A 17,325-nucleotide genomic window follows, 5' to 3' on the forward strand; every position below is an offset into this window, starting at 1 on the left:
TAAGCAACTCTAAGTTTTTAGAGGTTTTTTTTTTTCTTTTTTTCTAGATGAGAAGAAGCCTACAAATTCTGAAGAACAATTCTCAAATTACCCTGGAGCAAGATTGAACAAAGCACTAGCTGCTAGTCTTCCTGATGCCACACACGCAGCTTAGAATGTCTCACTAAAGAAATAAGTCTTTCTTTTGAGGAATGTGGTAATAAAAATATCTGCTTACAAGCTCTACATGAAATAAGGCATTTTTTTTCCAGTATTAAACCAACCTGGGAGCAGATTTGATGTAGTGAATTGAAACAGGAACTGAAAAACCTCACTTTTTAATAAATGTGAGTGATGTTAAGCTGTTAAAAAATCACTGTACACTGCAAAATAAAATATCGCATTCTCCCCAGAAAGCGATGTCTATCTAAAATTTACAGTTCAGCCCGCCACACACAGAAATATTTATCTACAGAGCTATGAATACATTCAAAGACAATTCAAGCTTTTCCCATCAATTATAAAGTTATCTGTAAACACAAGCCAATTTCAGAGACTGAACTCTGTGCTCCAGTTCACATTAAGAATCTGGGAGGGGAGCAGACTGATTGCTTTCTGATGTGCTCATCCATCAACCATCTTCCCTGCTGGAACTGCTTCTGCTGCTGCCATTCTCTGTCAGGAAAAGCATGTTGCATTTCCTCATCCATCATCTGACTGAAGCCTTCCCCCTAGTACCAAACGGTTGTGTGTTTAAACTGTCAAAAGCATTACTAAATTTCATCAAATCATAATGATTAAATGACAGAATGTCTTGGGATAAAGTGATTAAAACTCCATCCGTTCACAAACAGAAAATAAAAAAAAAGTAAATCAGGGGCATCTTTTGCATTAAGTTACTTCAATTTTTCAGGAAAAATTCTGAATGATTCATTTCACTTTGTGCAAAAAAATCTGCTTGGCAACTAGATTCCAAGAGCCTATTTTCTTGCTATTAATGTCATTACTAAGGTTGGGACAGGGCATGCCATAATTGCTGGTGCCAAGGAGGTGATCATGTTACTCTGGAAACATTACAAAATGTGCAACCTAACAGCCAGAGAAAGAGAAATGTCAGCTCCTTGCCCCAGTGGGCAAAACTAAAAATATGAGAGCATAACATTGCTTCTTTAGGAAAAAGCTGCATTTCCAGCTATACTTTACTGTGAGCGAGTTTTTTCACCCCGCAAACTGTTCCCGGAATAATCAACAATTTTGCCAAATAAAAAATGCCTTTCAAGCAGTGCCTTTCAGCTAAATTCAGTCTGCATGCCTGGAGCCCTGATGAGCCCATCACGCATACGGTGCTATACACTCCACAGCGGACGCAATCATAGGTGCACAGTCACCACGACTCTGATTCTGGAGCAGAATTTACAAAGTCTTCGGTTCTTAAGGAAAAACATTAAAGAGACGCAGAGCCCTCCAGGCAGCAGAGGGAGGGAGGAACACTGCTGTTTTCCTCTATAAGCTATCAGGAAATTCTTTGTTCATTCTTTTCTTTTGCAGGACTGAAGGAAGATAATAGGATACACAGAACAGTTCTGGCGCTGGATGAGTCATCCTGAGTGAATCACTTTATCCCCTTCTGTGCTTCCATTTCCCTACCTGCAAAATGGGTACTTTTTGAAGTGCTACGAGATCTGGTAGCAAAAATAAATTTTGTAAGGGCTAAAATTAGTTCTATTGGGAGTAGCGGGGCAGTGGAAATAACAGAAACACTACTTTTTAAGAACCTATCAGAAGTTGATTTGGGGCAGAATTGTATAAAAGTATTGCTGCTTTTCTCACAGGAAACATTTGAAAGGACAGGAAGAATGTGAAGGAAAGCTTTGCTATGCTACATTTCTGTGAGATCATTATGAAGTTTCAGGTGAAATGAGATAATCTTTTTTTTTTTTTCCCCAGAGGAATGATGGAAGTATAACAAAACAAAATAATAAATCAAAAAACAACAAACAAACAAACAGAAAAAAAAAAAACCCAAAAGTTAAACAGTAGTAATTATTGCAGCAGATTAAGCATTACTGAGGTTTAAAGGAGATCAACCTGACAGTGGCCAAATCTGTGCTTGGCAAACCCTGCTGCACAGCCATGTGCCAGCACCTTGGCAAGCACCACCTCCCGGGAATCCGGCAGCTCTGTCTTAATGAAATCTTGACATACATATTTTCCCCTGCTACTCTTTTTTTCCTTTCTTCCTTCCAGCCGTGGCTCTCTGCTGGCACACTTGAACCTGCCTTTCCATGAGAAAGATGGTCTATTAAAAAGGACAGACAATTAAACAGGCAGGTACAATATGTTCTGTGATTTTTTTTTTCTCTGTGTGCTAAAAGTGAAGGCAGTACAGACCGACATTGTTTCTATCAGGCCTCTCTAACGTGTGAATGAAGTAGCACAAGTGAAATGCCAATGTATTTTTCACTAATAAACTTAAGCATCAAAATATGACTGCAACTTAGAAACACGGGCACATCTTTACAGAATGTTCATGGCTTTATACATTTTTGGAGATTACTACAAGAATGCTTGAGACAAAGATCCTTTGGTTAAAGCAAAACAAAATCCTAATGGAGCGTTTTAATGTACAGGGTTGCTTTTACTTTAAATACTAACAGTCATGCAATTCTCTGACACCTGAGAATAATGAAATAACAAATAGTGGGAATATCTGCCACTGTGTAATCTTCATGAACTATTGTATTACACAGCATTGTTTGCCATTGTCTCTATATTCCATCCTTCATGCAAAGCTGGATTTAATTTATTTTCCAAGCAGCTGCAACAAATAATGTTGCACAAGAGCTGACTCTGCAAAACTAAACTTCAACAACTGGGGCCTCTTCTTTTGCTTCAATGAATACTATATCTGAGGCTAGTTTAACATTAAGAAAACTAGAAGTTAAGGTGAAACTAGACAGTGTTCCTGGGCTGCACAGAGACAATACAGCAGTGACAAAGAATTCTGCTCTCAAAGTCATTGTTTACCAAGACTATTATATTAAAACACAGCATGATACAGAATATACACCGGAAAAGCAGCAGGAAAAGGTGGAATGGACTGGATATGTGTGTGGAGAAGGGAAACGAAACCCAGCAGAGGATCTAAATTCAGCAAACTCATCTTTTCTGGCTCATCTGTATCTCTGTCAAACAAAACTCTGTAAAAATACTTCCATAAAGGAATGACAAAAAGCATATTCCAAGACCTGATAGCCTTAAGTTTTTCTTCTGCAGTTAGAATAAATGCATTGCACTTTTTATTAACACTTTTTATTTTATTATTGCATTTCAGCAGTCTCTTCCAAGGAATTTTGATCTGGAAAATAATTTTTTCCTCTAATTTGTCATTCTCTATTTCTAAATTCCAGGGAAATTAAAATAATTTCTAATTTTGAAGCGAATGCCCAAGTACTACCATGGTCAGTATTTGAAATGACCAGGTCGTCTACAGCTGGTCCATCTTAATGATAAAAGGGTTACAATGTTTTCCCTTCAGTTGGAGGAATCATACTGGACCTCCCATTTCTTGTATCAGCAACCAGTAAGAAAATAATGACTGGTTAAGACATTAATTGATTTTTGGTCATCTAGAAAGTAAAAACACATGCTTCCCACCCATGTGAAACTTGTAATGGTACCAACAGCATATGTAAAAATTATGTTTCACTGTTGAAATAAATAATCATGACAGTTGCAAATGCAGAATATCAGCAACTAAGTCATAAGGCCATCATGCTGACACAGGGGAGAATGCATTTCTAAGGTGGAGAAGCTGTTTGGCCAAGATAATAAGTTTTGATGGCTTTACAAAAGATCTTTTCTTAGTTATACATTCCCAGCTTTTTCCAAGAATGGAAATTATAAGAAGAAAAATACACTGTTTCACAGCTGCAATTTTTCTGATTGCCAAAAATGCAAATGTAATTACTATCTATGAATCAAAGACAAACAATGGAACAGCTGATAAGCACAAGTAGGGACTTCATGGAAACTTAGACCTCTAGAGCTGAAAGTCAGTTGCATCTGGGAGGGCCTCATATGCATGTATGTAACTGTGAGCATGTAAGTTATAAGCAGGTCGGTACCAAGAGAAACACGGTAATAAAAGGTAAATCATTTTAGCTGAGATTTTATGAAAGCTGCCACCACCTCTACTACCAGAGGTCCAAAAAACACTTCCTACCACCTTTCCAGCTCAAATTTCTGGCCCTTAAAGGATGGAAAATACATGTCAGTAGCTAAGTCACGAATCAGAGTTACTAAGCATAAAACAGTTCTTGTGCCAGTATCAACTGAGTCACTTATTTTTACATTTTCTCAAAGGTCCTGAACCTAAAGGCATCAAACACAAACTGTCATTTCAGTCCTACAGAAACATAGGTAAGCACAGATCTTTCCGTAATAGTAGGGAATTCAGACAGCACTGAGGGGACTCATGAGTAAGACAACCATTAAACCAAATACCAAAACACATGCTGGCTTAGTCAGCATTTTCAGGAGGATACATCAGAAAATAAACTTCTGCAGACTAGGTTAGAAAGGGCACAGGTTCAATACTGCTGATCCAGCCACGTCTTTTTCAGGCTCAATGAAAGAAGAGTAACTGAATAGTTTTCTTCTAGAAGAAACACAGCCTGGATTTAATTTTATACAAGCAATTAATGATGGGATCATACTGCCTACCACTGATCATCAGCAAGTTTTGAAACAGTAGTCCTATTGGCTTTGATCCATTATTTTCTTATCATGTCTTCCAAAAATATTCTGATTTTCAAAGGATCCTTCATGCTGTGCACATTTGCACTTGAATACTTAATTTTTTGTTGTTGCTGTCTGTGTGTATTTCTCCTTGATTCTTCTCAGATTTCCTCTTCATGTGAGTACAAATGAAAGATGAATACCACATAGATTTTCTGTTAATAGTCTGTGGTAACAGCCTGGTAAATGGCCTCATCATCCTCAGTTTCCAAACCACTGAATTCTCTCTCCTGTGAAACTTAACTGTGTGTTTTAAACTTCTAGCAACTTATGACAGACAACAGTATCAAATCAGGACATGGACATAATAAAGAAAAGGAGAAAACAACTATGGTGAACTCTTTGAACACTGAATGCCTCTGATCTAGTGCAGTAGCTGCCAAAACAGGCACTGGACAATGAGAAATAATGCCAAAACATTAATTCTCAGTACACCTAACACTGTAGGTTTTCTTGTACCTTGTGATGCTAAGAGAAAAATACTAAATTTCAAATGAAAAAAAACCAAAACACCTTTGTTAAATTACAAGGACAGAATTGAAAATTAGATTTAGATTTACAATACCGAGTAACTAGTGGACAGAACAGCCAAAATGATCACTATGCCTGTTACAGACAAAAAACAGCCCAAGTGATTTAAGTATGAAGTTTTCCCCCTGGTGACACAGAAGGCACATGCCTACTATCTCATTATCTGATTCATACAGAGGTCTATATTACTGAACTAATAAAGAAAAGAAGTCAGGGAAACATCACTGTTTTCCAGACTGAAAAGCAGCAGATCACAGTACTTCCTGACATGCACACAATTCCTCTTCTCAGCCACATTTTGCAGGAAAAGCATCATCACTTCTAGTGCAACCTTTTCAGAATCACTAATAAAATGAGTTCTGAAACAGTGGATATTAGATGGTAAATAAATCCAAAGGAATTTAGGAAAAAAAAAAAAAAAAAGGAGCAAGAGCCAGACTATAGGCCAGGAAGCAAAGGAAATCCAAACCCAATAGCCCAATTGTCTGCTGCTGTAAATAAGCTGAGGGTATAGTATAGAGTTTCTTCCATTTAAACCCAGATTTGTTTCCAAATAAACAAGAAGGCAGGAATTGCCTGAGTGCAGTCTATTTGAGATAGCAGAGTATATTGCACAAATGGTTTGACTTCCAGGTGGTTAAGAGATAATAAGAAAAGTAGAAAATTGAATTATTATATAATTGTGGGATATTTCAATTTCAGAATTCATACCATTTTAAAAAAACTGAAGGGGACATGAAGAAAATTTGAAACTCATTTGGAAGCATTAGCAACATCTACTAAATGCTCCTTGCAGACTAGCTGCCTAGCTACAAACTGCTTTCAAGCTGCATTTTACACAAGCATGTTCAACTGGAACAGCCCTTTGTACATTTTTAATTGTTTTCACATCACTGGACATGCTTACAAGCAACCTTGTATTACATTGGAAATAGGTGGAAAATGCATCTTGGTTCTCCAGCATAAGCAATGATCCTTTACAGGATTTAATTCCATTTCCAGTCTGACAGAATGCATGTTGTTTTTCACTCTGCCCATTACTGACCTTCTCAGGGTAATTCTGTGAAGGTTTCTGTTTGGTAACCAAAGGAGTACATTAGAACAGAAACAAAAAGAGACTTAAAGGGCTGGTACTACTGAAAAATGTCTGCTGATATATCACCAGCAGATACACTGACAATACTGTTGTTCTTTTGCTTCGAATTTTCATTCATTGTAAATTTTCATAAATGAATATGCTCAATTTTACCATTACCAAATATGTCAGAGGTAGCTTAGATAGTTGTCTTATACTTTTACAGGAAATGCAGGCTTTTTGACTTTTAAATGCTCATATTTAATTCATCATATTTCTGTGAGCCACGGCTACACCTACCAACATTTTTTTAAATGCAATTTCAGACATAACAAACTCAGAATGATGAATTGGATGAGATCTATTTAGTATATGGGAAATGGCATTTCCGTCTATCAGGCGTCCTTCCTCTGTATTTCCCTTTTCCTATGTACATGAAACCTCGGCAGATAAAAGCCTTATCATAACATCTTTATACAAAACATGAGAAATAAATACACACATGACTCAAGAGTAAGAAGAAATAAACAAAACAAAAAGATGTTTTTTGTTCTGTGAAAAGTTGCCAGCACAACTTGGAGAAACTTGAAAAGTATTTTGTTTATAAATTTTGTGGGGAAGATTTACAGTATGGATTTTCACAGATGTAGAAGTGAGGTTCCTTAGTGAGCCACTGGGGAGATGGCCCTATGGGCAGCACAGAGGACCTACCTGTGTTGGTACAGAAATCCAGATTTTCTGAATGGTCCTCCAGATGTACAGTTATTTTATAGAATCTTAGAATCCTTAGAGTTGGAAGGGACCTTTAAAGGTCATCTAGTCCAACTCCCCTGCAATGAACAGGGACACCCACAGTTAGATCAGGTTGCCCAGGGCCTGATCCAGCCTCACCTTGAAAGTCTCCAGGGAAGGGGCATCCACCATATCACTTGACAACCTGTTCCAGTGCCTCACCACCCTCACTGTAAACACTTTTTTCCTTATGTCTAAACTAAATCTACCCTCTTTGAGCTTGAAACCATTTCCCCTTGTCCTATCACCACAGTCCTATTACCAAAGAGTCTGTTCCCGTTGTTCCTGTAGGTCCCTTTTAGATACTGAAAGGCCAATATCAGGTCACCTCACAGCCTTCTCCAGGCTGAACAGCCCCAGCGCTCTCAGCCTGTACTTGTAGGAGAGGTATTCCATTCCATGGATCATTTTTGTGGCCTATCTCTGCATGTGCTCTAACAGGTCCATGTCTCTCCTGTACTGAGGACTCCACATCTGGATGCAGTACTCCAGGTGAAGCCTCACCAGTGCAGAGTTATGGCCTAGTGGTCTAGTATTAAATGTGGAGGTCGGTGGCCCTGCCTGCAGCAGGGAGGTTGGAGCTTGATAGTCCTTCAGATCCCTTCCAACCCAAGACATTCTATCATTCTATGATGCTGTGAGGAGCAGGAGCACCTCCCTGATCCCCTAGCCACCCTTCTGATACAGTCCAGGATATGGTTGGCTTTCATAGAATCATAAAATGGCTCAGGTTGGAAGGGACCCCAGAGATCAAGTTCTAAACTCCCTGCCACAGGCAGGGCGACCATCCTCCAGATCTGGTACTAGCCCAGGCTGCCCAGGGCCCCATTCAACCTGGTTCTGAATACCTACAGGGTCAGGGCATCCACAGCCTTTCTGGGCAGTGTGTTCCAGCACCTTACCACTCTCTCTGTAAAGAAATTCCCACAGCTTTCTGGGCTGCAAGGGCACACTGATGGCTCATGTTGAGCTCCCCATCCACCAGTATGCCCACATCTTTTTCAGGAGAGCTGCACTCAGTCCTTTCACCCCCCAGACTGTATTGGTAATGGGGGTTGCCTCAACCTAGGTACAAGATCTTGTATTTGAATTTGTTGAATATTTGCTACTAAAGCACGATTGAAAATCTGTTTCTCACCAGTAGTTTAGGTGTATCTGTCCCACTACAGGCATATTTTATAACTAGGAGGAAGGCTGTCTAAAACCCATGGGCACAGAATTGCAGACTGGCAATGAGAATGTGACTTCTGTACCTGCTGGGGGTAGCAGTGCCTGGGATTAAACAGTATGGTCCATCTGGAGGATATTATTATCCCTTGCTTGGTCAGGGATATAGTTCTTTTGGTTCCTGCATGCAGGAAAGTTTTGGTTTGCAGCCTATGTATCTGAAGAAATGAGTAAGAAATGAGTCTTTACTTATCTTTTGTGTATTCAACAATGAAGTAAGTATTCAAGAATGACAAGATTGTCTTTCAAATTGTGAGACTGTAAAAAACAAATAACCAATCTCTTCCTCACTTTTTAACTTCTGAACCTTTGGATTCAAATTTACATCCTTTTCTATCATCATTGGACCTTGTATTTTCAAATGTGAGGTCTGAGTATTTTACTGTATGACTGTATGAGCTAGGTTTGTCCAAAAATGCCTGGAATTATGCCAAGCAGTACATAATAGAAGCAGGTAGATTTTTATGAATGAAAAAGGCTTAACTAAAACAAAATTTATGACGGGAAGAAGAAAATATAATTTACACATGCAATTTAACTTAGATACAACTTAACTTGAGATGATAGTGATAAGATTATGAACTACTAAAACAAAGGGTGTAAATTACGGAAGTGTGATGCATGGTCATACACGCTGTAAGCAGTACAGATTTTTTAACACTTTGAATTTTCATATTAAATTGCTCATATACAAGTTAGATCCCATGTATATGTATTAATTATATTCTGGGGGGGGTTCATTGACAAAATATGTGGCATCAAGAGCGCATCTCCTTTTGAGACAGACATCTAAAATAAACTATATAAGCTATACCCTGAGAGCAAGTATTTCTGTCCACCGAAGATGCGAGGCTGCAACTTCAAGTAAACTCATGTCTGCCATAGTAGACATAGCAGCCATCTGTCTTCTGGTGTGCTGAATACAATCTGTTCATCTCTTACACTGAAACTGTGCTTCTCATGAAAGTGTGTTGGAAGAAGCATGCCCTGCCCCTCATCTTAGAAAAAACTGCAGCCAACTAGTTCAGCCATGGTGTAATGGAAGGGAATAAATGGGAAAGTACTTCTTTTGAGGTACCTCATTACTGCTCCAGATTTGAACATTTGGGCTACCTTTTATCCTCAGCTGAATGATCTGTAAATAAGCTTTTGGACATCCAGGGTGGGCTACCCATGAGGCCTGCAGCATTCTCCTTGTAATGCTAGAGATAGAAAATGAGGTGCCTCATCCTTGCTGGTCTCATGTTCTGGCTAAGTTTGAATGGAGCTTTGTCCACGACCTGTTAATCAGCATATATGTGCAGAAGGAGAAGATGTGAGGACAAACTGTGCTTTAAAAGCAGGATCATCTCTTCAGGAAAACTGAGCATGGATAGCTGGACACTAAAGTGAATGATAGAAAACTACATCGTATGTTTGCATCCAATGACTAACAAATAGGATGTATGTTTTACTGGATTGATTGATGCAGCTTGAAGTACTGCATCTGTGAGTATGTGCCCTTTCTTTGCTGGAGTCAAACTGCCATTTGTTCTGTCTGGCATGGATTACAACACTTTTGTTTGTTTAAAAACATTTATTATTTCAAGACAGCAGTTCTTATCAAATTCATGTTAAAGTAATTTGATATTATGTTGGCAAGGCTAATACTTCAGCTGTACAAAAACACAGAGATGAGATCATGCCAAGAGATTGTCTTGAAAAGAAAAACATACAATTCTAAAATCATTGACTCAGTTTGCAGTGACAGACAAAAAGGCTAATAGTTTAATGGGCTTCATAAGCAAGGGTATTTAATAAAAAAAGCAGTCTTAATTTTGTCACTGTATAAAAACCTTGGTGTGCACAAGCTTTGAGTAATACGTGCAGTCTGGTCTCCATATTTCAAGAACATAGTTGTGTTTGAAGAAACACAAAGATTGGCAGCTAAAATGACTTGGATAGAGTAGCAGCCTTATTAGGAAAGACTAAGAAGTCTACAACTCTTCAGTTTTGACAAGAAAATTCTGAGGAGATTATGACTGAGCTTTACAAATCATGAAGTTGGTGGATCAAGTGAATGAAGTATCTTTCACCAAATGTCATAATGACAGAACTAAGGGACACCAGTTGAGACTAACAGGATGCCAGTTGGAAGCACAGTTAAAAAGCACTTTCTCACTCAGCTTGCAGTGTAGTTAGAAGACTGTGGAGGAAAACAGTACCAGTAATTTCATAAAAGAGATTAGCCAAAACTTCAGGCAACAGATCTATAGATGGGCTCTCATAGAAATAGGCAAGGATGAACCCTGTAATAACCCTAATGCAACAGCAGAAGTTGAGTAGGCTTTCACATTCCCTCTGTTAATGAAGACAGAATATTAGACTAGGGAGAACACTGATTAGTCCCAGTGACATCTGATCACCATGAACATCATCCTTAATTGACTGTAGAAAATAGTATTAGTTCCTATTTCATTTCATAAAAATATGATTTTAACATACCGCAAACTAGAAAATAGCATGATGATGACAAATAGTGTGAAGCTTGACTCTGTCAGGCTTCCTCATTAGGACACACAATAGGAGAATAAACAAAAGTCTATACACTGCCACAAACTTCTACTGACTTAACAATTTGGGGCCCATACTTATGAAAGTCTATTTTAATAAATGAAGTCAGCTATGAATTTCACAAAAGTCAAAATCTTGCAGAAAAGGTCATCTTTAGCTTATAGGCTTTGTTCAGCATTTACCAGTCATCCAGTTCTGTGTATATACTATAGCATCCCCATGAGTAGCTTGCTTTTAGCTGTCCAAATTGACCACATTTAACCTCCTTAGATACAAAAAGTGTAATTGAAAATTAAGCAAGGTCTCAATCCACTCTTCTTCCAGAGTGGTTCCATAAGCTATGGTGATAAGGAAGAGGCAATATCATCAGTAACAACAGACACCCACATCCTGCAAACAAATATAAACCTGGAGAGGAAAAAAAAAATTATTCATCTTGTGCAGGAATACAAAAGCCTGATCTCTTCAACTTCATAATGGTGCACATGCTGTTAATGTAATTCTCAATAACTTTTATATACTGTTCTCTGCCCTGTAGACAAATACTCCTTCAGGAATATCCTGTTTTTGCTGTTGATCTTCACAAAACCGGGATTGCCAGTCTGAAAGTCAGCAATTACAGAAGCCCAATGCCAGCCAATTTAGGAGAGAGTGTTGATCTGCCAGAGGGGAGAAAGGCAGTACAGAAGGACCTGGATAGACTGGGTCTATGAGTCAAAGTAAACTGTATGAGTTTCAATAGGGCCAAGTGTTGGGTCCTGCATTTTGGTCACAACAACCTTAGGCAACCCCACAGACATGGGGACAAGTGGCTGGAAAGCTGCCTGACAAAAAGAAACCTTAGTGTACTGATGGACAGTCGGCTGAATATGAGCCAGCAGTGTGCCCAGGTGGCCAAGAAGGCCAATGGCATCCTGCCTTGTATCAGGAATGGTGTGGAGAGCAGGACTAGGGAAATCATCCTGCCCCTGTACTTGGCACAGGTGAGGCCTCACCTCAAATACTGTGTTCAGCTTTGGGCATCTCAGTAGAGAAAGGACATGGAGGTACTGGAGCAAGTCCAAAGAAGGGCAACAAGGCTTGTGAAGGGCTTGGAGAATATGCCCTATGAGGAGAGACTGAAGGAACTGGGGCTGTTTAGTCTGGGGAAGAGGAGGCTGCAGGGAGACTTTATTGCTCTCTTCCAATACCTGAAAGGTGATTGCAGTGAGAGTAGGGCTGGTCCCTTCCCACTGGTGACAGGTGACAGGACGAGGGGAAATGGCCTCAAGTTGTGCCAGGGTAAGTTCAGGTTGGATATCAGAAAACACTTCTTTACAGAAAGGGTTGTTAAGCACTGGGATAGGCTCCCCAGGGAGGTGGTTGAGTCACCATCCCTGGATGTGTTTAAAAACCATTTGGATGTGGTGCTCAGGGACATGATTTAGTGGAAGGTTGTTAGAGTTAGGGTAGTATGGTTAGCCTGTGGTTGGACTTGATGATCTTTAAGGCCTTTTCCAACCTGAGCAATTCTATCATTCTGTGACTAATATCAACTTTTATATTAGCAACGATCAGCTAGCATCAAGCAATACCACAGATTTGAACTTTTTGAGGCTAAATATCATGGTAGAATAACCCCTTCCTCATGTCAAGGCTCGGATACCAAAAGACTGGGATATGACCATGGCAAGGTCTAACTTTGTGCCATGTTTAGGCTGGGAAGCCACTGTGGCTACCTCAGGTCAGCACTGCTGGATCTTATCCCATTTTTCTGTGTTAGTTCCTCTGCCCCAGAAACCGCACTGTCCACTGATGTCAGGCCAAAAGTGTATTCTGGTCTTCATTAGAAAGAACCTTTATTGGAATCTCCGACATGATCTACACATTAAAGGTACAAGCAGGAAAAGCTCATTCAAAATGTTTTGTTCCACTTATCTCTAAACATTTTATAGCCTGAGAAACTTCAGCTTCCTCCAACAACCTGCAGCAATTCCCAGTCTTCCAAACTTCCTGATATCACAGACAGCACTACCCACCCAAGGGGTTAAATAAGAACACATATAATGTTCTGTAGATTACCACAAACTGAATCACCCCAGGCCTCTCCTCTGAGGGCAGCAGGGAGGCTGGTATGTGCCCTTTGCAGATCAGCCAACCGTGAGACCCAAAAACCAGGAAAGCATGAATTGGCATATGTTATAAAAAAATAAGGACAGAGAAAGGCTAACCCACAAAGTAAACAGATAACTACCAATCCAGAAGCAACAGGTATGCTGCAGAAAGAGCTGTGGTAAAAGCTGACAATATTACTGAGACTTCTTAGATCTTTTGACTATGTAATGTAATTTGACCTATGTAATGAAAAAGGAGAGAAGTTCTAATGTCTGGTCAATATGCTGTTGTACAGATCCCCTGGCTACTTGCTTGACTTGTTTCATTTTCTCAGGCTTTCAAAAGCGTATTTCAGTTCCTCCAAATGAATATTTATGCATTAAAAGAACAAAATATCACCAGAAAAATCCCACAAACAAAAAGAAAAACAAACAAACAAAAAAACCTTAGAAATTAGAAATATACGTTTTGGTGCAACACATGGTCACTTCACTGCTCTCACACTGCAGTGTTAAATAGTCAAGAAAACACAGTTAAATTCTTATTTAAATACTCTCTCCTAAGGTTTTACATTAGAGTGAATTTCTGTACTACTCTGTTATTTATTCTCAGGAGCAGCAAGACAAATCCACCTTCTGCAACTGAAAAGTCTGTAGCACCACTTATTGGTTCTAGATTGTAATTCAGAAATGTTCTGATTCACAACTGCACTTCACAATTGTATTTTGAAGTCAGGAATGAGTGGTATTAAAGCCCTATTAAATCATTAAATAACCATTCTTGAATAAATCACTTCCATCATTATTTTGCATAAAAGCAACCGCCTACATTTACTTCTGTCATTACAATGCTAGCTGAAGTTTCTCCTGTTGTCTCAGATGCAGGTTTGCCTGCACAGCCTGCAGTGGAACATCAGCACAGGCTCCTCAGAGCTAACAGTGGGTGATACACTTTGGACGCTTTTAAATATTGATACTGAAAAATACATGTTTTTACCTTATACGGTAACATTCTTCTCTTGTTCTGGATGGAGGGTCAGTGTGATTTCAGAGAATTCAGCACAGAATTCTCTTTCACCCATTCTCTCTCTGGTCTATAGGTATGTTGGGAGCCTGGATTCTGGTCTTCAGGGGAACATTATTCAAAGGGGAAACTGCCGTGTACGAATATCCCAGGATCATCTCTCTCAAACCATTCCAAGACGGACATTCATAGTACAACACTGTGACTCATTCCTGTGCTCCAAAAAAACCACTGCGATTTTTATTTCTTTTTGCAGTCTCCCATTTCTCCTTATCCCAGCTCCTCCTGCTATGTTAACAGATAAGGAGAATTATGTGCTGCAGCTCTCCCTGCCTCCCAGCCGGAATATCCAGCAGCACTGTTGCCTTTATCACACTAACTGCTCCTAAGCATTTTGTTTTAATACTATGGCGAGATTGTTACAATTTTATTGGTATTCTGTCCCATCGCACACTGGGAATGGCAGGACCCACGGAACCAAATGCACTGACTCTCAAGTCTGGTGATCAGAAACCCCAAGCTGACTCCAGAAGGTGGCTGGAGACCAGTCTTGCTCAACCCACCAGCCAGCTCCTCACAAGGAGGCCCTGGAGCGGCTGCAGGCTCCCTCCCTCCCTGTCTGTCTGCTCCACCTCCAGTCCTCCACTCGGGCAGGGCCTGCCTGGCTCAGCCGCAAGCCACCAGAGAACAGTATGTACCTCATCCAGACAGACTCAAGGATCTCCCTGTCAGACACGTCCTGACCTCAGGTAATGTTTCCAAACGGCAGGGTAGGAAATGACACTCAATTCGCAGTTAGTAGAAAATGGATTCTCACCCACCAGATCAATGCGCTAGCTAAAGGCGTCGGCAAAAAGGACACAGGCAGCTATTTTAGACAGTACCTAGTGGCTATACCAGCCTGCACATACAGCACGAGAGACTTTTCCTTTTCCTTTTGAAAGAATTTTCTATCCCCGCGCAACTCAGTAGATGCAGTCAGAAGTCAAAAAAAAAAAAAAAAAAAAAAAGATATAATTGAAAGGAAGATAAATTAATCAGGAAGATTCATTTGCATTATCTTTACTTAATAATTATGGTACGTAGATTTTAGCTCACTACCTTGGATGTACACAGTTTATTGCAACACTTCCAAGCATTATCGTTTTATGTGGTGGCACACTGTAACAGTTGATTCATCTCCAGTTCACTGACATTTTATTATTACTTTACTGTATTTTAATAAAGATAAGCAGATGCTTTATATTGCAATTGCTTCAGCAGAACTCTTCCTTTGCAGCTTCTGAGAACAACTGGGAGCACTCTTTAGCTGGAGTAATGCAGTTCTTTCATTTTCTTTGGTGGAAAGATTTCTCAGTTAAAAAACAGCTTGGAAAAAATTACCAGCTTTAACGACAGCACTGTCATGACTTGGAATGATTTAATTCCAGGACTGTCTGAAACATAATGCTTCAAGAGCTAATTTTAAAATATGTTAACTTAATATATTTACTCAGAAAGGAATGTAGTTACTGTTCTATCCCACAGTCACACGTGTGGCGCATGTCTAAGCAAAGGCTGTACTTTAAAATACTTTGTTTTGTAGCAGTTTTGAAGTAACGAACAATTAGTCTGCTATTTGTTAACAAAAATGACGATGGTTTTATTAAAAAAAAAACCAAGGGGGGAGATACTGAAAGAGAAAACTGATTTTATATACCTTGTGGAAAACTGTCCTGTCTGCCCTTACTAAGCTATACAAAGCATAAAGTTCCCCAAGAAAATCTAATTAAAGACAGTTGGTAACTGAAACAAATAGCCAGAAAATCACACACACAGATCACTACTACAATCTGCTTTACTCCACCGAGCCTCTGAGTGCAGGGAAATGCGTGAGCCATAACACAGCACAGTCTCTCACTCATGCCACAGTCTCCTCCCAGGACACTTATCTCTACCAGTCGGTCTATTTATGCAGCAAAATGACATGTAAGGTTCTCAAAATAGCTCATGCAAACTATAGCTTGGTTCTGCTTTCCAGCCTCCAGAACTGCAAGCTGACTGTAATAACTTTGCTGCTGAAGATTACTGAAGATTTTTAGAAAGTGTCTGTAAGTGCAAGGTCTGAACCTGATTACTAAATGGGAAAAACGCACGTAACTCCTCTCATTAAAAATTACTACACATGCAATATTGTACAAAGAAACTACATATCTTTTCTTTTCTTACTATTAACTGTGAAATAGCTGAACAACTTTAATAACTATGCACAATCTACCAGATCAAAATTACGCCCTGTGACTTTCCTGGGACAGGTCTGTGTCCCCATATTAGGGAAGGAAACTTGAAAGAAAAAAAGGCAAACACGTTACCACATTGCCTCGACAGTCCTTAAGGAGCTGGTAGACCGGGATCTTGGCTTCATAACAATGCTCATTTTGGAAAAATTCCTCCAGTCTTTCTAGCATTCAAACATCAGTTGTCCTTAAAAAGCTCCAAGTACTCCATATCAAAGTGTGTTTTAAAGTCCTCTCCTTAAAAATCCTTCACATGCTTTTCCTGTAATAATCCAGGCTCCAGAGGAAGAATTTTGACACGCTGCAACTCCTTCCTTTTTCACACTGAATTTACTCTAGCACTGTGCTGTTCGGAAATGACAGTGCTTTTCTCTTCTGCCTTGTATTGCCCTGGGAGGAACTAGTCTATTTTGAATCTATTCTCCCTGTAGGTCACATGGGAAACAAGGCAGCTGAAAAGAGTCTCTATCTCTTTCTTGCAGGCTGATAACAACAGGTTTAAAGGTCAATCACATTAAAAAAAAAAAAAAAAAAAGAACAATGCTGATGGACAAAGAACGAAAGGAAAAGACGAATGTAAGGTACAGTAATGCTTGTGAGCTTGCAGGGAATTTCCATTTAGAGACTTGCTAGATAAATTAATCTCTGCGGAGTAAAGAAAGGAAAAAAGATCTTTCACTCCAAGTTAACTAAAAGTCTTACCTAAAAGTGTAATTCTTCCTTTTCCTTCTAACCCTTGCCTCTACTATGTACTGTGTGTAAGTACTGTTGTTTAACTTCACAGACCAGAAAGCATTCTGTCTCTGAAAGAAATTCAAAACACTGAGAGGAAGTTCACAAAAAATAAAATTCCTTCTTGACTGTTAAAGTCAAACACACGTACAGGCAGCTACTGTTAATAACTGGTGAAGGACAAAATACCCTGGTTGAAGAACTCTCTCCTGTACTGCAGAAAGAGATATTTTCCTGTTATAG

The 17,325-nt window shown here is 39.4% G+C and overlaps 1 protein-coding gene across 12 annotated transcripts in view; it reads right to left on the bottom strand.

The window, feature by feature from the left end:
- Window positions 1-17,325, bottom strand: part of PDE4D (phosphodiesterase 4D) — a 586,915-nt gene that overhangs the window by 129,147 nt on the left and 440,443 nt on the right. The window contains exon 1 of one of the 12 annotated variants that reach the window (XM_004937257.5): window positions 16,426-16,676. The exons of the other annotated variants lie outside the window; for them this stretch is intronic. Coding sequence (XP_004937314.1) covers window positions 16,426-16,490 — 65 coding nt within the window. The 5' untranslated portion in view covers window positions 16,491-16,676. Of the gene's footprint in view, window positions 1-16,425; window positions 16,677-17,325 lie in introns of those variants that run through there. 12 annotated transcript variants of the gene reach the window in all.

The sequence above is a fragment of the Gallus gallus genome, chromosome Z, assembly GCF_016699485.2.
Source record: "Gallus gallus isolate bGalGal1 chromosome Z, bGalGal1.mat.broiler.GRCg7b, whole genome shotgun sequence".
In the NCBI taxonomy this organism is placed as follows: domain Eukaryota; kingdom Metazoa; phylum Chordata; class Aves; order Galliformes; family Phasianidae; genus Gallus; species Gallus gallus.